The following is a 24352-nucleotide window of genomic DNA, read 5'->3' on the forward strand; positions in this document are numbered from 1 at the left end:
AGAACAGACGCCTCACAAGTCCTCAACTGGCAGCTTCATTAAATAGTACCCGCAAAACACCCGTCTCAACGTCAACAGTGAAGAGGCGACTCCGGGATAGCAATTTCTCACATGGAATAGCCTTCACTTCTCAGAACAAGAATAGACTGATGAGTTTCAGAAGAAAGTTATTAGTTTCTGGCCATTTTGAGCCTGTAATCGAACCCACAAATGCTGATGCTCCAGATACTCAACTAGTCTAAAGAAGGACAGTTTTATTGCTTCTTTAATCAGAACAACAGTTTTCAGCTGTGCTAACATAATTGCAAAAGGGTTTCTAATGATCAATTAGCCTTATAAAATTATAAACTTGGATTAGCTAACACAATGTGCCATTGCAACAAAGAAGTGATGGTTGCTGTTGTAGATATTCTATAAAAAATCAGCTGTTTCCAGCTACAATAGTCATTTACAACATGAACAATGTCTACACTGTATTTCGGATCAATTTGATGTTACTTTAATTAACAAAAAAATTGAAAAAGGACATTTCTAAGTGACCCCAAACTTTTGAATGGTAGTGTATATACTGCATATTATAGTCTTTTAAGATAGGAAATGAACCACAAGTAGTTAAATAACCCATAGAGTCTCTGTATGGAGTGAGAGAGAGAGAGAGAGAGAGAGAGAGAGAGAGAGAGAGAGAGAGAGAGAGAGAGCGAGAATACTTATATCCACATGAAGATTCATTTACACTGATACTGAATAAATTATGTAACCAGACATTTCTCCAGCTACAAAGGTGACAAAGTAATCAACCAACTACATCTCACTGTTGCACACATATACATAACGGTAAGTAATTTGATTTCAAATGATGATAGGGTGTTCAGTACCCTGACGGTTTAGTCTGTTCATGATTAAACATTATGGATTTAGCAACAAAAGTTGAAATATTTCATATCAGCCTTATTTTGCAAAGCCATGCACAGTCTCTCTTGGTATACTAGACTATTATCATCCCCGCCATTACATTCCCGCAAATACATATTTCATTGCCACCCTCATCACCTGGGGGACCTGTCCCAGACTAACGCAGGGAAAATCAACTAAATCAGGATTTTAATGGAGCCTGTGGAGCATTATAGAAAAACTGACAAATTGACACATTTATTGGAGACTGGCTTGTTTTCTAAATTATTTACTTGTTCTTACGGTAGTGTTAACAGAATGAGAAGTCAGTGTGTAATAATAATAAGTATGTAAGAGAGAAGAGTTTAGCCTAGGGATATATCAAGTTTCTCAATCTCATTTGTATTAAGTACTGTCTATTTCAAACTACCATATGTATCCTCTGGTGAACAACTTTTTTCAACAACTCCAAACCTCCCACAATAATGTAGCAAGGCCATTCAAATGTACATTTGCAAAACAATATGAAATACATAACTTCCATCAATAAATACTCCGACAATTGAAATAATTAGAAAGCGGTAACATATTATTCATAAAATATTACATACAGTGGATTCGGAAAGTATTCAGACCCCTTGACTTTTTCTACATTTTGTTACGTTTATTCTAAACTGGATTAAACAAAAAATGTTCCCCATCAATCTACACACAATATACCATAATGACAAAGCGAAAACAGGTTTTTATACATTTTTGCAAATCTATTAAAAATGTCAAACAAAAATACCCTGTTACATAAGTATTCAGACCCTTTGCTATGAGAGCTCAGGTGCATCCTGTTTCCGTTGATCATCATTGAGATGTTTCCACAACTTTGAGTCCACCTGTGGTAAATTCAATTGATTGGACATGATTTGGAAAGGCACACACCTGTCTATATAAGGTCCCACAGTTGACAGTGCATGTCAGAGCAAAAACCAAGCGATGAAGTTGAAGGGATTGTCCGTAGAGGTCCGAGACAGGATTGTGTCGAGGCACAGATCTGGGGAAGGGTACCAAAAAATGTCTGCAGCATTGAAGGTCCCCAAGAACACAGTTGCCTCCATCATTCTTAAATGGAAGAAGTTTGGAACCACCAAGACTCTTCCTAGAGCTGGCCGCCCGGCCAAACTGAGCAATCAGGGAGAAGGGCCTTGGTCAGGGAGCTGACCAAAAACCCGAAGGTCACTCTGACAGAGCTCCAGAGTTCCTCTGTGGAGATGGGAGAACCTTCCATAAAGACAACCATCTCTGCAGCACTCCACCAAGCAGGCCTTTATGGTAGAGTGGCCAGACGGAAGCCACTCCTCAGTAAAAGGCACATGACAGCCCGCTTGGAGTTTGCCAAAAGGCACCTAAAGAACTCTCAGACCATGAGAAACAAGATTCTCTGGTCTGATGAAACCAAGATTGAACTCTTTGGCCTGAATGCCAAGCGTCACTTCTGGAGGAAACTTGGCACCGTCCCTATGGTGAAGCATGGTGTTGGCAGCATCATGCTATCGGGATGTTTTTCAGCGGCAGGAACTGGGAGACTAGTCAGGATCGAGGGAAAGATGAACGGAGAAAGTACAGAGATCCTTGATGAAAACACGTTCCAGAGCACTCAGGACCTCTGACTGGGGCAAAGGTTCACCTTCCAACAGGACAACAACCCTAAGCACACAGCCAAGACAACGCAGGAGTGGCTTCAGGGCAAGTCTCTGAATGTCCTTGAGTGGCCCAGCCAGAGCCCAGACTTGAACCCGATCATACATCTCTGGAGAGACTTGATAATAGCTGTGCAGCTACACTCCCCATCCAAACAGACAGAGCTGGAGAGGATCTGCAGAGAAGAACGGGAGAATCTTCCAAAATACAGGTGTGCCAAGCTTGTAGCGTCATATCCAAGAAGACTTGAGGCTGTAATCACTGTAATCAATGGTTCAACAAAGTACTGAGTAAAGGGTCTGAATCCTTATGTTAATGTGCTCTTTCAGTTGTTATTTTTTCATACATTTGCAAAAATTTCTAAAAACCTGTTTTTGCTTTGTCATTATGGAGCATTTTGTGTAGATTGATGAGGGCAAAATAACTATTTAATCAATTTTAGATTAAGGCTGTAACTTAACAAAATGTGGAAAAAGTCAAGGGGTCTGAATACTTTCCGAATGCACTGTAAATACATTACATGAAGTGCTCATTTTCTCATTTGAAGTAAGGCTTTTAATAATCTCTTATATTTTCAATAGTATAGCATAGAGCTAGAGTTAAACCCAGAAATACTATACTATAAAGAAGAAGGTATTTTATGTGTTAAGGGCTCACTTGTAAAAGAGAACTGGGTCTCAATGTGAACTTCCCTGTGTAAATGAAGTTAAAATAAAATAAGGTAACATATCCTGCATAAATACATTTCATCAAGTGCTCACTTGGAGTAGGGGTGAAGTTGTTTAGTCTTAGCCTTCTTGGAGAGTCCAACCCTGATGGGACGTGTGCATGTTTTCAGAGGCTCCAATCTTTTAGGTTGCTCAGGCTTTCCTGGAGGTAAGGAGACAAGAATAAATACATGATTTAGTACTGTACTTATGTGTGTGAACAGACTACCACCTGCTGCATACAGTACAGTGTAGTGTACAATATCTAGGCCTAACTCCAATTAACAGACCAGATATGTTAGAGAGCTGCTGTTGATAGCATGATGCTCCAAGAGCTGTAAAAGGCCTCAGTGAGTAAATAAATAACTCCAATTACTGAAACGCCTTACTTCAACTAAAACCTTTTACAACCTGCTGATTTTTAACAAAATACTCCCCTCAGAGTGGGAATGTGTAACCTACTTTGGTTTAACTGGTCCAGGCATGGGAGAAACATGAACGCAGGAGACCACAGCTTGCATTTCTCATCTGCTCCCTGCCCCCTGGAGTGATCTGTCGACACAATCCAATAATAATACCGTCATGTTAAGGCAGGATTACTCTGTTTGTGATTTGATAAGCTATCACTGTCCCCACAACAACAACAACAAAACAGTTTTTTCTATGGCTGTGTTTTAATTCCATTGTTGCATATAATTTTGGAACGTGTATTGATAGTCTGCAAATTGACAACAAGAAAGAAAAAAAACACCATCCGATAGGTGTCTGACTGATGCAATAAAAATACAAATACAAACTACTCAGTTAACATTCTTGTTAGGGTTACATAAATAAACTTGTTTTCTGAGACGTCTTTATGCAAGACATTTATCTAGAGAGTGAAGTATCAGACCAAGGCCTTTTGTTAAATGTCGATTCACACCAACCTTTGTGCTTGGCTGAAGAGTACATTGAGTCCTCTCCCTCTGTGCCTTGATGGCAGCATTCAAGAGGCACCTCCTGCTCACAGTCAAGGCCCCCAGTGGTACATGTAGTTTCTGGTTCTGCTTGATATGTTTTCAGACCGTGGTCATCATCTCCCATTGATGTGCCTCCACGTGGTTCGTCTTCCACTGCATCCTGGCTGCTTGGATGGTCACTAGTGCTCCGTCTAGGAGATGAGAGTGATAATACTTTATTAAAGGGATAGTTCGGGATATGAAGGAAGTTCATAAGGAGGTCGTTTCGTGTGCCAAAGCTTGCTGATCCCGAAGACATCCGGTCTTTGTGCTAACGCTAGTTAGAATTGGCTCGCGAAACTACCTCTAACTTTCTTCATACTGGATGCAGATACAGTGGGGGGAAAAAGTATTTCATCCCCTGCTGATTTTGTACGTTTGCCCACTGACAAAGAAATGATCAGTCTATAATTTTAATGGTAGGTTTATATGAACAGTGAGAGACAGAATAACAACAAAAAAATCCAGAAAAACGCATGTCAAAAATGTTATAAAATGATTTCCATTTTAATGAGGGAAATAAGTATTTGACCCCTCTGCAAAACATGACTTAGTACTTGGTGACAAAACCCTTGTTGGCAATCAGAGGTCAGACGTTTCTTGTAGTTGGCCACCAGGTTTGCACACATCTCAGGAGGGATTTTGTTCCACTCCTCTTTGCAGATCTTCTCCAAGTCATTAAGGTTTAGAGGCTGACGTTTGGCAACTCGGACCTTCAGCTCCCTCCACAGATTTTCTATGGGATTAAGGTCTGGAGACTGGCTAGGCCACTCCAGGACCTTAATGTGCTTCTTCTTGAGCTACTCCTTTGTTGCCTTGGCCGTGTGTTTTGGGTCATTGTCATGCTGGAATACTCATCCACGACCCATTTTCAATGCCCTGGCTGAGGGAAGGAGGTTCTCACCCAAGATTTGACAGTACATGGCCCCGTCAAATGATGCGGTGAAGTTGTCCTGTCCCCTTAGCAGAAAAACACCCCCAAAGAATAATGTTTCCACCTCCATGTTTGACGGTGGAGAGTTCTTGGGGTCATAGGCAGCATTCCTCCTCCTCCAAACACGGCAAGTTGAGTTGATGCCAAAGAGCTCCATTTTGGTCTCATCTAACCACAACACTTTCACCAGTTGTCCTCTGAATCATTCAGATGTTCATTGGCAAACTTCAGACGGGCATGTATATGTATTCTTGAGCAGGGGGACCTTGCGGGCGCTGCAGGATTTCAGTCCTTCACGGCGTAGTGTGTTACCAATTGTTTTCTTGGTGACAATGGTCCCAGCTGCCTTGAGATCATTGACAAGATCCTCCCATGTAGTTCTGGGCTGATTCCTCACCGTTCTCATGATCATTGCAACTCCACGAGGTGAGATCTTGCATGGAGCCCCAGGCCGAAGAATATTGACAGTTCTTTTGTGTTTCTTCCATTTGCAAATAATCGCACCAACTGTTGTCACCTTCTCACCAAGCTGCTTGGCGATGGTATTGTAGCCCATTCCAGCCTTGTGTAGGTCTACAATCTTGTCCCTGACATCCTTGGAGAGCTCTTTGGTCTTTGACATGGTGGAGAGTTTGGAATCTGATTGATTGATTGCTTCTGTGGACATGGGTCTTTTTTACAGGTAACAAGCTGCGGTTAGGAGCACTCCCTTTAAGAGTGTGCTCCTAATCTCAGCTCGTTACCTGTATAAAAGACACCTGGGAGCCAGAAATCTTTCTGATTGAGGGGGTCAAATACTTATTTCCCTCATTAAAATGCAAATCAATTTATAACATTTTTGACATGCGTTTTTCTGGATATTTTTGTTGTTATTCTGTCTCTTACGGTTCAAATAAACCTACCATTAAAATGATAGACTGATCCTTTCTTTATCAGTGGGCAAACGTACAAAATCAGCAGGGGATCAAATACTTTTTCCCCCCACTGTACATAAAAATTGTATATTGGAGTTCACCTGACTCTGGGGAAGTACATAAGAAGCTTAATTGCCAAAATTCAAAATTATCCCTTTAATCCACAAGGGGAAATTAGTTAGTCACACAGTAACCATAATAAAAACAATAGAAACACTCACGTTATTAAATCAGTGTTGTCCTCCTCAGCTCCAGGATCCCTAACGCTGCACTGTTCAGACGTTGCTCTTTCGGATGATTGATAACCTGCCTCGTCACTGATCTCAAAATACAAACTGAGCTCTTCCATGACCATGTCAAACCTCTCCTTTATTTCAAACTCTGGGAAGTCAAGGGTTTCAGAAACCGGATGGATGTTTTTGTCAGAGGTGAGAGTTGGGAGTTTTGCCTGAGGGGGAGAATCACACTGGGAAGTTCCACAGAAAAGAATAGAAGACTGGCAAGGCATTTCTGGACTCAATGATGGAGAGATTTGGGGTGAGATAAAGTCGGGGACAGGGACTTCATTAAACTTGGTGTTTTCACAGTGGAAAAATCCCCTCTCAGCTTCCTCTTGGCACTGGTCCTCTTCTTCCTCTGCTATGTCCTCTTCATCACTCTCTCCTGAGTGCATAGTGCCACCAGCACTGTGGTGTTGGAACTCAGTTTTAAACGTTTGACTGGGCGAGCTGCTGAGGAGAGGGCTGTGCTCCAGGCCATTGGTGTCAAGGGGACAGAGCTGGATCTTTTCAAATGTGTCAAACCCAACTGGCACACAGTCAGAGAGAATGTGTGCCGCAGATGGCATGACTGAGACTGATCGGTCCTCCTCTCGGTCCCGTACTGTGTCATCCTCTGGGTTAGAATCTGATCCTGGGACGACAGCATCGTTGGGTACTGAGGTGAAAGGGACCACAAGATTGTTTTCAATCTTGAGTAGTGCTTCAGTTCCGTCGGTGTGATCAACTGCTGGACCCTCCTTGGCAGCCTGCAAGAGAACAGTTCCAGGTGTAGCTTCTGCAGGAAGGTGGAGTATTGGTAGGTTGGCAACTTTGCAGAGTTCTCCTTTGGGCCAGTTGTTGATCCACTCACCAGTCATCGCACCTATGACCCCTGTGCTTAGCATGTCACATCGAGGTATCATTCCAAGTTCCTTGTTCACTGAATCGACATGCAGGTCAGTTTCTGTAACACTGTCACCGTTTTCATCCATTATTCCATTCAGAACTGTGCACTCAGATGGAAAACTAACAGCCTCACGTGTCTTTAGATAGTCTTTAATGGTAGAAACCTGGCCAGCTGGGTCCCATTCCTCACAAAGGTGTTTTGCTGTGTCAGAACTTACTTCGCTTCCCTCTTCAGCATCATAACTCTCTTCATGGCCAGGAGTGCTGCTGAGAAGTGGCTCCCAATGATGGATCCCCTGGCTGCTTGTGTCATGTTCCTCTGTTGTGCAGCTGCACTGTTCCACCAATAACTGGCAGGTGTCTTCATATTCACCTTTGAGTTGGGTTCCATTTTGAGCATCAAAATGCAAAGAGAGCTCCAAAGTAGCACTCCTGACATATTCAGCAGTCCTCAAGAGGAAATCTTCTGGTTGTGGTGGGTAAAGAGGAGACATAGTATATTCTGGTTGTGGTGGGTGAAGAGGAGATGTGGTATCTTCTGGTTGTGGTGGATGAAGAGGAGACGTGGTATATTCTGGTTGTGATGGATGAAGAGGAGACGTGGTATCTTCTGGTTGTGGTGGGTGGAGAGGAGACGTGGTAAATTCTGGTTGTGGTAGGTGAAGAGGAGACGTGGTATCTTCTGGTTGTGGTGGGTGGAGAGGAGACGTGGTATATTCTGGTTGTGGTGGGTGGAGAGGAGATGTGGTATATTCTGGTTGTGATGGATGAAGAGGAGACGTGGTATCTTCTGGTTGTGGTGGGTGGAGAGGAGACGTGGTATATTCTGGTTGTGGTGGGTGGAGAGGAGACATAGTATATTCTGGTTGTGGTGGGTGAAGAGGAGACATGGTATATTCTGGTTGTGGTGGGTGAAGAGGAGACGTGGTATCTTCTGGTTGTGGTGGATGAAGAGGAGACGTGGTATATTCTGGTTGTGGTGGATGAAGAGGAGACGTGGTGTATTCTGGTTGTGGTGGGTGGAGAGGAGACATAGTATATTCTGGTTGTGGTGGGTGAAGAGGAGACATGGTATATTCTGGTTGTGGTGGGTGAAGAGGAGACGTGGTATCTTCTGGTTGTGGTGGATGAAGAGGAGACGTGGTATATTCTGGTTGTGGTGGATGAAGAGGAGACGTGGTATCTTCTGGTTGTGGTGGGTGGAGAGGAGACGTAGTATATTCTGGTTGTGGTGGGTGGAGAGGAGACATAGTATATTCTGGTTGTGGTGGGTGAAGAGGAGACATGGTATATTCTGGTTGTGGTGGATGAAGAGGAGACGTGGTATCTTCTGGTTGTGGTGGATGAAGAGGAGACGTGGTATATTCTGGTTGTGGTGGGTGGAGAGGAGACGTGGTATCTTCTGGTTGTGGTGGGTGGAGAGGAGACGTGGTATCTTCTGGTTGTGGTGGGTGAAGAGGAGACGTGGTATCTTCTGGTTGTGGTGGGTGGAGAGGAGACGTGGTATCTTCTGGTTGTGGTGGGTGGAGAGGAGACGTGGTATCTTCTGGTTGTGGTGGATGAAGAGGAGACGTGGTATCTTCTGGTTGTGGTGGATGAAGAGGAGACGTGGCATCTTCTGGTTGTGGTGGATGAAGAGGAGACGTGGTATATTCTGGTTGTGGTGGATGAAGAGAAGACGTGGTACCGGGGGGGGTGGGGGCGGTTCTGGTTGTGGTGGGTGGAGAGGAGACGTGGTATCTTCTGGTTGTGGTGGGTGGACAGGAGACATGGTATATTCTGGTAGTGGTGGGTGGAGAGGAGACGTGGTATATTCTGGTTGTGGTGGGTGGAGAGGAGACGTCGTTTCTAAAGCCACTCCGTTGACGTCAGAGCAAACTGCATGTTCGGTTACACTTGCTATTTTGTTGCGATTAACATCAGCTGGCTTTTGACTGAGGTCTGTTGAAACCGACAGTTTCTGTATTGTGTTGTGATCAACACCCAGTTCATACAAAGTTTCAGCTGTCACAGTGCCAACAGCGTGCCCCAATGTTGGTTCACGGAGATCATCATGCGTAAGACCCATATTGATCTCAGCCCCATCACTCAGTACAGGTCTGTCTAATACCGTATAACAAGTGACAACGGAACCATCTATATATTCAACTACTGTCTCAGCTGCGGCAGAGCTGTCATTATGCATGAAGTACTTCTTGTTAACTTGGGCTTTTGCTTCTCTATCGCAGACATCTGCATTTTCTCTCACATCATTCTGCAATTTGGCTACATTTCCCTCATTTTTTTTCACTCCTGTAAAGTTCCCAAAAGGTTCAGTTTCAGCATGAGAGCCAGATGACTCGCAGTCCTCTCTGTAGTCACTGGGTAATGGGTAACGCCTGGCCTCTTTCTCATAGCAGATACTTTGATTGAATCCATGTTTATCCTCATTCTGAATATGATGATTATTTTCACCTTCAGTAGATCCTTTGATGAAGCCCATACTGTAAATGGCTGAATTCAGAGCCAGGCTTTTACAGGTGTAATCACGTTCTTCAGTACCATCACTCACACTTGAGCTGTGGTCGGTTACTGGGATGCGGCTTTCACCATTTTGTTCAGTCACTGCTTCTTCATCTGCTGCGGGACTAGTACCGGTGAGACTGCATTTGAGTGATTTCCCAGGCTGATTGAAATCATGACTTGAGGATGTATCAGTTGCTCTGTCATCAGAAGAGTGAGACTTTGCTGACACACACCCTGCTTCATTTCTAGAGTGAAAGCTGTAAGAAGAGGTGCCTGTTTCACTAAGTGGATCATGTTGTTCATCTAGCCCTTGACATAGACCTTGAGAGTCTCCATCTGTACTGCGAGGACTGATTACACATGACCCTGCGCATGTCTGATTATCTCCGAGAGCTGTACTCTCCTCTTTTCCCATTTCTCCACAATTAAATCCTGTCACTGTGTATTTGAGATATTCATGGTCAGATTCAACTCTATGTGTTTTGTCCTCCTGAAGAATAGGCCTATTCTGCAGTGATGTGACACCGTCGTTGTTCCGGAAACTCAACAGTTCTGGGAATTTGAAATGGGTTTTGCAACTGTGTTTGTTTGTTATTGTGCAATCTGCCCTTAGTCGTTTAGGAGACAATGGAGCAGTATCTTCCTCAATGGGAAAACAACCATCTTGTGTGTGTTTATCCATTCCTTTTTTTTATCCACTACACCTAAAACAAAGACAGATTTACTGTCAACCTATGTTTTTATTCCAGAGAAAACACATTGAGTAAGATATGTTGTTTATAAAGTGTGTATGGCATATCAAAGATGAAATTCATTTGAGAAACACACTTATAGAATGACGAGCTAATGATTACAGAATTAAAAGAAAAGGAAATGTTTTGTAGCTCCTTATTTCAATATGGTTGATAATTTACATATAGGCTTACTGCAAGTGCAATACATTTGGCCAGCGAAATAGAATACAACATTACTGTATGATTTGATAGTAACTGTACAGTTGAAGTCGGAAGTTTACATACACCTTAGCCAAATACATTTAAACTCAGTTTTTCACAATTCCTGACATTTAATCCTAGTAAAATAATAGAATAATAGTAGAGAGAATTATTTATTTCAGCTTTTATTTCTTTCATCAAACTCCCAGTGGGTCAGAAGTTTACATACACTCAATTAGTATATGGTAGCATTGGCTTTAAATTGTTTAACTTGGGTCACACTTTCCGGGAAGCCTTCTACAAGCTTCCCACAATACGTTGGGTGAATTTTGATCCATTCCTCCTGACAGAGCTGGTGTAACTGAGTCAGGTTTGTAGGCCTCCTTGCACGTACACGCGTTTTCAGTTCTGCCCACAAATTGTCTATAGGATTGAGGTCAGGGCTTTGTGATGGCCACTCCAATACCTTGACTTTGTTGCCTTTAACCTCTATGGGCTAGGTGGGACGCTTGCGTCCCACCTACTCAACAGCCAGTTGAATCCTGTGGCGCGTTATTCAAATACCTTAGATATGATATTACTTCAATTTTTCAAAAATATTACTATTTTACACCATTTTAAAGATAAGACTCTCGTTAATCTAACCACACTGTCCCATTTCAAAAAGGCTTTACAACGAAAGCAAAACATTCGATTATGTCAGCAGAGTACCCAGCCAGAAATAATCAGACACCCATTTTTCAAGCTAGCATATAACGTCACATAAACCCAAACCACAGCTAAATGTAACACTAACCTTTGATGATCTTCATCAGATGACAACCCTAGGACATTATGTTATACAATACATGCATGTTTTGTTCAATCAAGTTCATATTTATATCAAAAACCAGCTTTTTACATTAGCATGTGACTAGCATGTGACTAGCATTCCCACCGAACACTGCCGGTGAATTTACTAAATTATTCACGATAAACGTTCACAAAAAGCATAACAATTATTTGAAGAATTATAGATACAGAACTCCTCTATGCACTCGATATGTCCGATTTTAAAATAGCTTTTCGGTGAAAGCACATTTTGCAATATTCTTAGTAGATAGCCCGGCATCACAGGGCTAGCTATTTAGACACCCAGCAAGTTTAGCACTCATCAAAGTCAGATTTACTATAAGAAAAATGTTATTACCTTTGTTGTCTTCGTCAGAATGCACTCCCAGGACTTCTACTTCAATAACAAATGTTGGTTTGGTCCAAAATAATCCATCGTTATATCCAAACAGCGGCGTTTTGTTCGTGCGTTCTAGACACTATCCTAAAGGGTAAATAAGGGTGGCGAGCATGGCGCAATTCGTGACAAAAGAATTCTAAATATTCCATTACCGTACTTCGAAGCATGTCAACCGCTGTTTAAAATCAATTTTTATGCCATTTTTCTCATAAAAAAGCGATAATATTCCGACCGGGAATCTGCGTTTAGATAAACAGACAAAGGAAAAGAAAGCATTCGGTCGAAGCGGGCACGCGCCTAAGCCCATAGTACTCTGAGTGGCCACTTGCCAAAAGCGATAAAGTGTTTCAGCTAGAGCCTGCCTCGATATCGTTCAACTTTTTCCCGGGCTCTGAGACCCTATGGAAGACGTAGGAAGTGTCACGTTATTGCACAGATCCTGAGTCTTCAATAAAAAGAGCCAAGATGAAACACTACTTCTCAGACAGGCCACTTCCTGCTTGAAGTCTTCTCAGGTTTTGGCCTGCCATAGGAGTTCTGTTATACTCACAGACACCATTCAAACAGTTTTAGAAACTTTAGGGTGTTTTCTATCCAAAGCCAATAATTATATGCATATTCTAGTTACTAGGCAGGAGTAGTAACCAGATTAAATCGGGTACGTTTTTTATCCAGCCGTGTCAATACTGCCCCCTAGCCCTAACAGGTTAACCTGTTTAGGATAGGGGGCAGTATTTTCACGGCCGGATAAAAAACATACCCAATTTAATCTGGTTATTACTCCTGCCCAGAAACTAGAATATGCATATAATTATTTGATTTGGATAGAAAACACCCTAACGTTTCTAAAACTGTTTGAATGGTGTCTGTGAGTATAACAGAACTCATATGGCAGGCCAAAACCTGAGAAGATTCCATACAGGAAGTGCCCTCTGACCATTTCTTGGCCTTCTATAACCTCTTTATCGAAAATAGAGGATCTCTGCTGTAACGTGACATTTTCTAAGGCTCCCATAGGCTCTCAGAAGGTGCCAGAACGGGGAATGATGACTCTGCAGTCCCTGGGCGAAAAACAGTAGGGCTTTTGGAAAGTGGTCGTTCTGAGAACAATGACACGGGCGTGCGCGCGTGCATGTGAAGACTCCATTTTCTATTTTCAGTGTTTGAATGAAAACGAGGTCTCCCAGTTGGAATATTATCGCTATTTTACGAGAAAAATAGCATAAAAATAGATTTTAAACAGCGTTTGACATGCTTCGAAGTACGGTAATGGAATATTTTGAAATTTTTTGTCACGATACGCGCCGGCGCAACACCCTTTGGATAGTGTCTTGAACACAAGAACAAAACACAGCTATTTCAATATAACTATGGATTATATGGAACCAAAACAACATTGGGTGTTGAAGTAGAAGTCCTGGGAGTGCATTCTGATGAAGAACAGCAAAGGTAATCCAATTTTTCTTATAGTAAATCTGAGTTTGGTGAGTGCCAAACTTGGTGGGTGTCAAAATAGCTAGCCATGATGGCCGGGCTATCTACTCAGAATATTGCAAAATGTGCTTTCACCGAAAAGCTATTTTAAAATCGGACACCGCGATTGCATAAAGGAGTTCTGTATCTATAATTATTAAAATAATTGTTATGTTTTTTTGAGAACGTTTATCGTGAGTAATTTAGTAAATTCACCGGAAGTTTTCGGTGGGTATGCTAGTTCTGAATGTATTGTATAACATAATGTCCTAGGAGTGTCATCTGATGAAGATCATCAAAGGTTAGTGCTGCATTTAGCTGTGTTTTTGATTTTTGTGACATTATATGCTAACTTGAAAAATGGGTGTCTGATTATTTCTGGCTGGGTACTCTCCTGACATAATCTAATGTTTTGCTTTCGTTGTAAAGCCTTTTTGAAATCGGACAATGTGGTTAGATAAAGGAGAGTCTTGTCTTTAAAATGGTGTAAAATAGTCATATGTTTGAAAAATGTAAGTTTTTGGATTTCTGAGGTGTTTGTAATTCGCGCCACGCTCTATCATTGGATATTGGCTAGGCATTCCGCTAGCGGCACATCTAGATGTAAGAGGTTAAGCCATTTTGCCACAACTTTGGAAGTATGCTTGGGGTCATTGTCCATTTGGAAGACCCATTTGCAACCAAGCTTTAACTTCCTGACTGATGTCTTGAGATGTTGCTTCAAGATATCTACATAGTTTCCTTCCTCATGTTGCCATCTATTTTGTGAAGTGCACCAGTCCCTCCTGCAGCAAAGCACCCCTACAGCATGATGCTGCCACCCCCATGCTTCACGGTTGGGATGGTGTTCTTCGGCTTGCAAGCATCCCCCTTTTTCCTCCAAACATAACAATGGTCATTATGGTCAAACAGTTCTATTTTTGTTTCATCAGACCAGAGGATATTTCTCCAAAAAGTGCGATCTTCATCCCCATGTGCAGTTGTAAACCGTAATCTGGCTTTTTTATGGCGGTTTTGGACCAGTGACTTCTTCCTTGCTGAGCGGCCTTTCAGGTTATGTCAATATAGGAGTCGTTTTACTGTGGATATACTTTTGTACCTGTTTCCTCCAGCATCTTCACAAGGCCCTTTGCTGTTGTTCTGGGATTGATTTGCACTTTTTTCACCAAAGTACGTTCATCTCTAGGAGACAGAACGTGTCTCCTTCCTGAGTGGTATGACGGCTGAGTGGTTCAGTGGTGTTTATACTTGCGTACTATTGTTTGTACAGATGAACGTGGTACCTTCAGGTGTTTGGAAATTGCTCCAAAGGATGAACCAGACTTCTGGAGGTCTACAATTTTTTTCTGAGGTCTTGGCTGATTTCTTTTGATTTTGCCATGATGTCAAGCAAACAGGCACTGAGTTTGAAGGTAGGCCTTGAAATACATCCACAGGTACACCTCCAATTGACTCAAATGATGTCAATTAGCATATCAGAAGCTTCTAAAGCCATGACATCATTTTCAGGAATTTTCCAAGCTGTTAAAGGCACATCAACTTAGTGTATGTAAACTTCTGACCCACTGGAATCTGTCTATGAACAATTGTTGGAAAAATTACTTGTGTCATGCACAAAGTAGATGTCCTAACCGACTTGCCAAACCTGTTCCGCCTGCGGAACCCCTAGCCAACAGCCAATGGCATTGCACGGCGCGAAATACAAAACCAACTAAAATACCACAATTCAATTTTCTCAAACAATCAACTATTTTACACCATTTTAAAGACAAGATTCTCGTTAATCTAACCCTGTCAAAAATAATCACACAGCCATTTTCAAAGCAAGCATATATGTTACAAAAAACAAAACCACAGCTAAATGCAGCACTAACCTTTGATGATCTTCATCAGATGACACTCCTAGGACATTATGTTATACAATACATGCATGTTTTGTTCAATCAAGTTCATATTTATATCAAAAAACAGCTTTTTACATTAGCATGTGATGTTCAGAACTAGCATACCCACCGCAAACTTCCGGTGAATTTACTAAATTACTCATGATTAACATTCACAAAAAACTAACAATTACTTTAAGAATTATAGATACAAAACTCCTTTATGCAATCGCGGTGTCAGATTTTAAAATAGATTTTCGTCGAAAGCACATTTTGCAATATTCTGAGTACATAGCCCGGCCATCATGGCTAGCTAATTTGACACCCACCAAGTTTGGCCCTCACCAAACTCAGATTTACTATAAGAAAAATTGGATTACCTTTGCTGTTCTTCGTCAGAATGCACTCCCAGGACTTCTACTTCAACAACAAATGTTGTTTTGGTTCCAAATAATCCATAGTTATATTGAAATAGCTCCGTTTTGTTCGTGCGTTGAGGTCAGTATCCGAAGGGTGACGCGCGAGCGCATTTCGTGACAAAAAATTTCAAAATATTCCATTACCGTACTTCGAAGCATGTCAAACGCTGTTTAAAATCAATTTTTATGCTATTTTTCTCGTAAAATAGTGATAATATTCCAACCGGGCGACGTTGTATTCATTCAAAGGCTGAAAGAAAAAAAATGGAGTCGTCTCGTGGACGCGCATCTCCAGTGTCACTGTTCTCTGCCTGACCACGCACAAAAACTCCTGCTGTTTTTCGCCCAGAGACTGCAGACACCCCATTACATTTTCTGGCGCCTTCTGAGAGCCAATGGAAGCCTTAGAAAATGTCACGTTACAGCACAGATGCTGTATTTTCGATAGAGATGCCACAGAAAAAGAACAAATTGTCAGACAGGGCACTTCCTGTATGGAATCTTCTCAGGTTTTGGCCTGCTATACTCACAGACACCATTCAAACAGTTTTAGAAACTTTAGAGTGTTTTCTATCCAAATCTACTAATTATATGCATATTCTAGTTTCTGGGCAGGAGTAGTAACCAGATTAAATCGGTTATGTTTTTTATCCGGCCGTGAAAATACTGCCCCCTATCCCAAACAGGTTAACAAGAAATTTGTGGAGTGGTTGAAAAACAAGTTTTAATGAGTCCAACCTAAGCGTATGTAAACTTCCGACTTCAACTGTATACTTCTTTCAGCATTTACAACCAACTGCTGAAAATGGAGCTTTGCACCCTGAAAATACATCAAAGCAGTAGTTGATTCCTATGACTCACCTTTCAGTGAAACCAAATCTCAACAGAGGAAAGGTACTTCAGCAAAAACCTTCAAAGCAAAATACATAATCATCAGTTACTGGATTTTAATACTGTAGCACTGAATAAACAAACGGCAATATACATAATATATGTTTACATAACATTACAGCAGGTGAGAAACGGTTTGAACATGTAACCAATGTAAATTGTATGTATCTGATTTCCATTAGTGATGAGTCTTTCGCGAACAAACGGCTCTATTTGAACGGATCTTTTCGGTGAATGTCGGGAACCGAATCGCATCGGTGAAAGAGGCGTTAATTTGGCTCCCTGATTTGCATAGTGCTACTACTTTTTGAGCTCAAAACAACGTTTATCTGCAACTAAGTTACAAAATAATTATCTAATTATCCTCACTTCAGAAACAATAAATAGTGCGGAAAGCGCGTCAATCTGGTCCACGCAAAACCAATAGCTAATAATAATAATAGTTTGGCCAGGTAAAAATGTATTTCAATTTCATGATCTGACATAATGGTAGCCTACCTTTTGGTATTTATATCGGAGATTTACAATTTGTTCATGGTTCTAGTTCGATTTGAACCATTTTCAACGAAGAGCTGTTTGGGAGCCAAAGGAGCCGGCTCACCGAAAAGACTCAGAATGCCCATCAATAACTTCCATTTGCTATTGTACCTTCTGAATTTAATTAAAAAGCATATGAATAGGCTGCCACCACAAACACATCGTTTTATTATTGAACAAAAGGCCCCGCTTTGTATTGGTTCAAACTCTAAATTTACACAAAATGAAGAGCCGTTTTAGATGGATTCGGATAATAATGTCATTATTGACATCCCTGACAACTTTTTGAAAAGAATAGCTAGCAAGCCTAGCTAGCTAACTAGCTAACTTTAGTTACCCTACCAACCAAACTAACTAGCTCGTAATATTGTAAATGTGTGTAGTTTGTAAAATACAAGTAGCTACCTACAATAATAGCGTTTTCACAACCCGACACTTATTTGATGACTTACCAGAGAAACCTTTTACAGATTCAAAACAAAGTAGCTAGCTAACGTTAGCTAGTTAGCCATTTTTGTTGTTGCTAAACTGGACGCTGTGGTCTGTGTGGTGCTGATGCTGCTGACACCACCAGCTGTTTTGCTGTTTGGCGCGAAATGCCACTAGCGCGTGCGTGAGTGAGTCAATGAAGGTAAGTAAACCCTTGGCGCCAGATATGCTGTAAGAATAGATAATCAGCCTAACCTTTGGTAGTGGCAGCCTTTAAAAAAAATAAGCATAAAGAGATGCTTTGTTACATTATCATTCATTATTTTTGGACTGTTCAAATGCTGTTGTTCCTTTTGAAAGTAGGACTGATTTGATAATAATGGCAGAATATAATCAATAGGCATAATAGCAGATTGATAGCATGTAGTAGGCCTACCCCTACCACCAGGATCTGGGGAATGTACTTTGATTTTAATATATTTTGCTATTTATATTCCTATCATAGGCTATATATGTTGACAATGACCCTCATGAGACTGCACATTTAATCCACATAAAAATCATTCGACTTCACAGATAGCATAGGTGCAGTAGAAGGCGTATTCCTTTCCTCATGCGCAAACTCAAAAAACACCCCACCAAAACAGTGGTCCATTGCATGCCTGGCATCAACCACTCTGTGTGAGGGAGACAGGGAGAGAGAGAGAGTCGTGATACACACGGTCTGACGCTGCGCTTCATTGTATCCTCAGCGAGCGTGTGTGTGTGTGTGTGTGAACGGTCCTACTTACTTGCAGAATCCTTGGAACTGCATCAGTGATTTTCGACGAGGCTCATTTCTTCCCAAGAAAACCTCACCACAAGCCTTGACAAAACGTTTGACTAATAGTCTCTGTCCGCACATATAACCTACTCTGAAGAAGAGAGCAAAGACCAATTAACTTCGCACTCTTGCAAGGTAAATATGTTTTATTTATTGTGGATTACAGTAAAATGCATAGTGAAACTTTCCCTCTATTCAATTATGATTTGTAAAGATAATCATTATAAGTCATTGCTAGATGCACTATACTACAGACTAATACAGTTGTATTAAATAATTAGGTTAGGCTAGGTGTAATTTTACATTGGGGAAGCATGCTCCAATCTCCTTAGTAAGAGGCTATATCATAATGGATCAACAGCAGGACTGCAAATCATATCATTTCATATTGTAGGCTATTTATTAAGAGAATACAGAAAACAATAATGTCAGTTATGGCTCTTTGTCTCCCAAACAAATAGCCTGGTACTGAATGGGGCGGGAGTGGTTTAGCCTACTTCACTGGTGGATTTTTCAAAAACAAAAGTATCAAGAGTAGCCTACAACTAGAAAACGGCTACATGTCAATAGATACAGTTAATGTGTGGTGTTGTTTTCATTCATTTGCCAAATGCAATATATGACATTTTAAAATGCAGTTGTAATGTGGCATTTTCCTCTGAGCTTTCTTTCCTCTGTTGTGGTTCTGATGTAGTGCTTAGGGGATGCTGCCTCGCTTCTGACAGTTTGTATGCGCTCACCCTGGCTGGGCTCGCGCTGGCTTGGCTGCACGCATGGAACGGTTTGATTTGCCGGGCGATGCTAGTTTAGAAACAAATGCATTCGTGGCATGTTGAAATAATGATAGAAATAATCCCAAAACGGAAAACTGACTTTTAAATGTAGATTTGTTTTACATCGTATGTCCTTTCATCTCAGACTGATATATTTCCTTTAAACCATGCTCTTTTTTGTGGTAGTGCTAAGAAATCATGATTGCAAGATTTGCAGTGCATATGAAACATGTCATCGATAGTGCTTGTATGTATAGATCTGAGCATGTGTTAATGTATGTATGGGTGTTGTACTTAGCTGGATTTTGACTCTCAAGGTCATTCTCTATTGGAAAATGATGGAAAAGGGACATGATGTTACATAATGTTCCTGGCCAATGTACAGAGAGGAGGACTATTAGTTAATATTAGAGAATCAGCTGATGACTATGCTTTGGTTAGTGGAGTTTAGCCAGTAACCAAAAGGTTGCTGGTTTGAATCCCTGAGTCAACTAGGTAAGACATCTGCCTATGTGCGCTTGAGCTAGGCACTTACCCCTAATTGCTCCTGTAAGTCTCTCTGGATAAGAGCGTCTGCTAAATTACTCAAATGTACCAAGAGGCTGCCCCAGATCCTTAGAAACATCTACTGTATGTATCTATTTGGCCCTGTCTCAGTGTACTGAGCGGATGACAACATGCTGCCCTCTGCAATGCACTGCAGACAGACTTCTTTGTGACCGAGTGGCACTATCTGGGTCTTTTGTCATCACTAACACGACTGCAGCAGTAGATTCAGACTATGATTTCAGGGAATTAGTCATTGTCAACTAAAAGCATTTCCTTTTGGGGTGGCAGGTAGCCTAGTGGTTAGAGCTTTGGGCCAGTGACCGAAAGGTTGCTGGATACAATCCCCGACCTGACAAGGTAAAGATCTGTCGTTCTGCCCCTGAACAAGGCAGTTAACCCACTGTTCCTCGGTAGGCCGTCATTGTAAATAAGAATTTGTTCTTAACTGACTTGCAATTTCGATTTTTTATTCTTCACGTTATCTCTTCTCCTTCACATCATTACATTTAAATTTGAGTCATTTAGCAGATTTACAGGAGCTCAAGGGCACATCGACAGATTTTTCACCTAGTCGGGGATTCAAACTAGCGACCTTTCAGTTACTGGCCCAACGATCTTAACCACTAGGCTACCTGCCGCTCCATCTCTTCTACTCCTCCCTCCAGTCACCTTTACATTGCATTTAACATCCATTCACTCATTGTCTGATGATGCTGCTGCTCTGAAATGGACCTGTAGGGAAGCAATACAGACATTTTCATCATCAGCGTATAGCCTAGTCCGCCGTCTAAGTCTCTTGACAACGGTGCTGTGTTCGTGATATGCAAAACATTAGACTGGGGCATACAGGTGCACCTCTTGGAGCAGTCTGTACTCTGCTCCTCTGCCATTGTGTGAATGGAAGACCTTTTAAAGTGTCACACCTCTGAGTGGAGTAGCCCGGTAGTGGATTATACATGCTCATCATTGCTCACATGGGACTGATCTGTCTGGTGCTGCTGTTGCTGTCTTGAGGCCCATACTTCATTGAGAGTGACAGCACGTATTGTGACAAGGAAAATGTCACCAGTTTATATGTCTCAGAACATAGGTTACTGCTTGCTTCGAGAATACAGCACCATCTATCCCTGGATGTTTGTCTTATGGGTAACTCTATGCTAACAACAACACAGCTTCTTCTGGAGATGTGCTTTGACTATCACTGTCAACTTGTTCACTGGAGGCTACTACCTTTGCATGTTCATAACATGGTCCTCTGTGTGTGTGTGTGTGTGTGTGTGTGTGTGTGTGTGTGTGTGTGTGTGTGTGTGTGTGTGTGTGTGTGTGTGTGTGTGTGTGTGTGTGTGTGTGTGTGTGTGTGTGTGTGTGTGTGTTCATAGCATGGTCCTGTGTGTGTGATCATAGCATGGTCCTGTGTGTGTGTGTGTGTGTCTGTGTGTGTGTGTGTGTGTGTGTGTGTGTGTGTGTGTGTGTGTGTGTGTGTGTGTGTGTGTGTGTGTGTGTGTGTGTGTGTGTGTGTGTGTGTGTGTGTTCAGTCCTCTTGTGCCCTAGTTAATAAGGATCCAGAGCTAATTGACATTAGAGGCATGGAGATAGTAATGGCTGGATGGAAATGAGAACTATCCCCCCAGCCTTTACTAGGCCTATACCATGGCCAGATTGATAGCCCACTGAGCTAAAGCATAGCCATGGTTACTAATCACGAGAACACAGTTTTCCGAACTACCTCCACTACTTTGGGTACTCAGAAGGTGTGCCTAGAGTTGATATCTGTTCATTTTGATGATTTGTCATTAGAGTACAATCTCATTCCATGACATGAAAGTTCCAGAGATAGAGTAAGTGGAATGTCTTCTTCAGTTATTCTAAGAACCACAAGAAGAACATGATAGAGTTGTTTTGGGGGAAGGCAATCAGTATGTGCTTGTCAGAACTGCAAATGTGTCCATGACATAAAAATGGCAAGGGGCCTGGTGATGGTCCTTTGATGTAGCCTAACAATCGCTACCTTGGCTTTCACTGAAGCCTTGTCCGCTGAGGCTAACAATCACTTTGGTCAGCATTAAATATAATATATTACAGTAATTAACTCACATCATATACACTGAACAAAAATATAAATGCAATATGCAACAATCTAAAAGATTTTAATTAGTTACAGTTGATACAAGGAAATCAGTCAATATTAAATCAATTCATTAGGCCCTAATCTATGGATTTTACATGACTGGGAATACAGTTATGCATCTGTTAGTCACAGATACCTTTTTTAAAAAGAGGTAGTGGTGTGGATCAGAAAACCAGTTAGTATCTAGTGTTAGCTTTTTGTGCTTATGGAACATTTCTGGGATCTTTTATTTCAGCTCATGAAACATGGGACCAACTCTTTACATGTTGCGTTTATATTTTTGTTCAGTGTAATTAACTGTCTCGTTCTGGCTCATGCTGCTTCCTCAGTACAATGAAAGAGTATGGGACATGGGACAGAGTATTTGTATCATAGCTACCTCACTCACTACAATGAAAGTGTATGGGACATGGGACAGAGTATTTGTATCATAGCTACCTCACTCACTACAATGAAAGTGTATGGGACATGGGACAGAGTATTTGTATCATAGCTACCTCACTCACTACAATGAAAGTGTATGAGACTTGACATCAGGGTTGTTTTGCCCCGCTCGTCAGTGCGAGCCAAGGCGCAGGTGATAGTGAGTGTACCCTCTACGTCTCAGGGGAATAGGCCATTGTACGCTGAGGTAATCTCCAAGGACAAAGAGCATCTATCTACTGCTCTCCATAGATCAGAGAGGCTGACATCCAGTTAATTTATCAGGCAATCTGAGGCCTCGCCTTGCACTAGGCTAGGTATTCTATTGGTGATGTCACACCATTGTTATTCAGTTTTGTTCTGTGGCTTGCTCGCAATCTCTATCATTGTTTTTGGTGATGGCAATGTGATTGTGATTGTCTCGCTTGTCATGCATTGGGTTTTACCTCTAAACCATGAAATTAAATTCAATTATTTTTCGTTCTGAACTCTGTGTTATTAAGCGTTCGGTGTTGGATGAATAATCATTTTTTCTGTGGTTGTTTTCCCCTTAGCATAGACAAAGTTAAAATGCTGCATGTAATTAAATCATCATCTGTATTATCTTCTAGAGAATACTCTTCGTCATATCTGTGATAATTCAATCAGAAATAATAGAATTGACCCTTTAAAGTGCTAGTCGTTTGTTTGCTACAGGATGCACCTAATTAATTGATATGGCCTTTTCTGATGGTATCATATAATCTCTCATTGTTTAATACGAGCAGAATGAATTTTAGTTATTTCCCCCTTTTACATGAATCTAGCGTACTAAGAATTACACAACCATTACACATTGACAATAAAATCCAGATTTCAGATCTGCTTTCTCCGCTCGGGACCTTTTGTTATTCAGTGAGAGCATTGGTGACTAGTGAGAGGGGCCAGATTTTCTAAATGGTAAAAGTCACATTGTAGCATTGGATCTGTTGGCATGCTCATTATGCTAATGACAGGGTGCTTAATGAACTAATCTGGCAGAATTAGAAGCAGTGTGTGTGTGTGTGTGTTAGTGTGTGTGAAGCAGTGTGAGCTGGGCTGGATACAGAGGCTGGGGTGCAAACAGCTGCAGGCTGTGGAGATAGGGCTAAGGCTAAGCAAAGGAGATAGGGCTAAGGCTAAGCAAAGGAGATAGGGCTAAGGCTAAGCAAAGGAGATAGGGCTAAGGCTAAGAAAAGGAGATATGGCTAAGGCTAAGAAAAGGAGATAGGGCTAAGCAAAGGAGATAGGGCTAAGCAAAGGAGATAGGGCTAAGCAAGGGGGATTGGGCTAAGGCTAAGCAAAGGAGATTGGGCTAAGGCTAAGCAAAGTGGGCCGAAAGGGAAATTAGACACAAAGTCACAATTATGGCATCACATCACAATAAAACAAACAACTCAGGACACTTAACCTAACAATCTCAAGGAATTGCTGTTGGATACAGACTTGTTTGCTAGTTCAATCCCCAGTGGTCTGACCTGGTGCATGTTTGTTGTTGAGTGATTGTAGATACTTAGGCGGAACAGAAGTGATGGTATATACTTTATTTCCAGACAACCATGGCTTTATTTATTTTTTTATTATACAGTATGCGTTGGTGTAGCAGCCAGCTAAGGGGAGGTAGGCTACTCCCTAGTGTATGTAAGATCTATCCATTTATCAAACGTCTTGGGTTAAAACATAAGACAATCATCGAAGCTATCCAGGAATATCCTTCGATCATCTGTGTTTTATCGTCCCTGGTGCAGCCAAATAGAGACATGGTATATAAATCCACACATAGTGTTCAACATTATTACGTTGCCCTAAATATCACATAATTCATTGGATTGAGGTGATTTTTGATACATTACAGCAATTTTTAGCTACAGCTGGGTTGAGGTGGAGTTTAGAATATAATTACCCGTGCTAGAAAATTCTCTTTTCTTCAATTCAAGCCTGATGAATGACTTTGCTGATACCTTTTAGAGATTTCTGTCACTGTTAGTCCAGACTGCCACAGGTATTTAACCTGTTCTGATAGAAAAAGAATG

At 41.5% G+C, this 24352-nt stretch overlaps 2 protein-coding genes and 1 long non-coding RNA gene across 3 annotated transcripts in view; 1 reads left to right on the plus strand and 2 right to left on the minus strand.

The window, feature by feature from the left end:
• Nucleotides 1-483: 483 nt before the first annotated feature.
• Nucleotides 484-8982, minus strand: LOC106608117 (uncharacterized). The gene is made up of 4 exons (XM_014205837.3): nt 6358-8982; nt 4217-4440; nt 3753-3842; nt 484-3453 (listed from the first exon to the last, which is right to left on the minus strand). Exon 1 carries the CDS (start codon nt 8915-8917, stop codon nt 7754-7756), a length of 1164 nt encoding a protein of 387 aa, XP_014061312.2. The 5' UTR covers nt 8918-8982; the 3' UTR covers nt 484-3453; nt 3753-3842; nt 4217-4440; nt 6358-7753.
• A 31-nt stretch (nt 8983-9013) lies between these two features.
• On the minus strand, nt 9014-17798 carry LOC145879882 (uncharacterized). The gene is made up of 3 exons (XR_014392736.1): nt 17629-17798; nt 16610-16658; nt 9014-10511 (listed from the first exon to the last, which is right to left on the minus strand). It is a non-coding gene; the product is annotated as an uncharacterized LOC145879882 (long non-coding RNA).
• Nucleotides 17799-18294: 496 nt separating this feature from the next.
• Nucleotides 18295-24352, plus strand: part of LOC106608116 (visinin-like protein 1) — a 40477-nt gene continuing 34419 nt past the window's right edge. Inside the window, exon 1 of the mRNA XM_014205836.3 lies at nt 18295-18563. The gene's annotated coding sequence lies outside the window, so the exon portion shown is untranslated. The remainder of the gene's footprint in view (nt 18564-24352) is intronic.

This window comes from Salmo salar, chromosome 06 (assembly GCF_965601325.2).
Source record: "Salmo salar chromosome 06, fSalSal1, whole genome shotgun sequence".
Taxonomy (NCBI): Eukaryota; Metazoa; Chordata; class Actinopteri; order Salmoniformes; family Salmonidae; genus Salmo; species Salmo salar.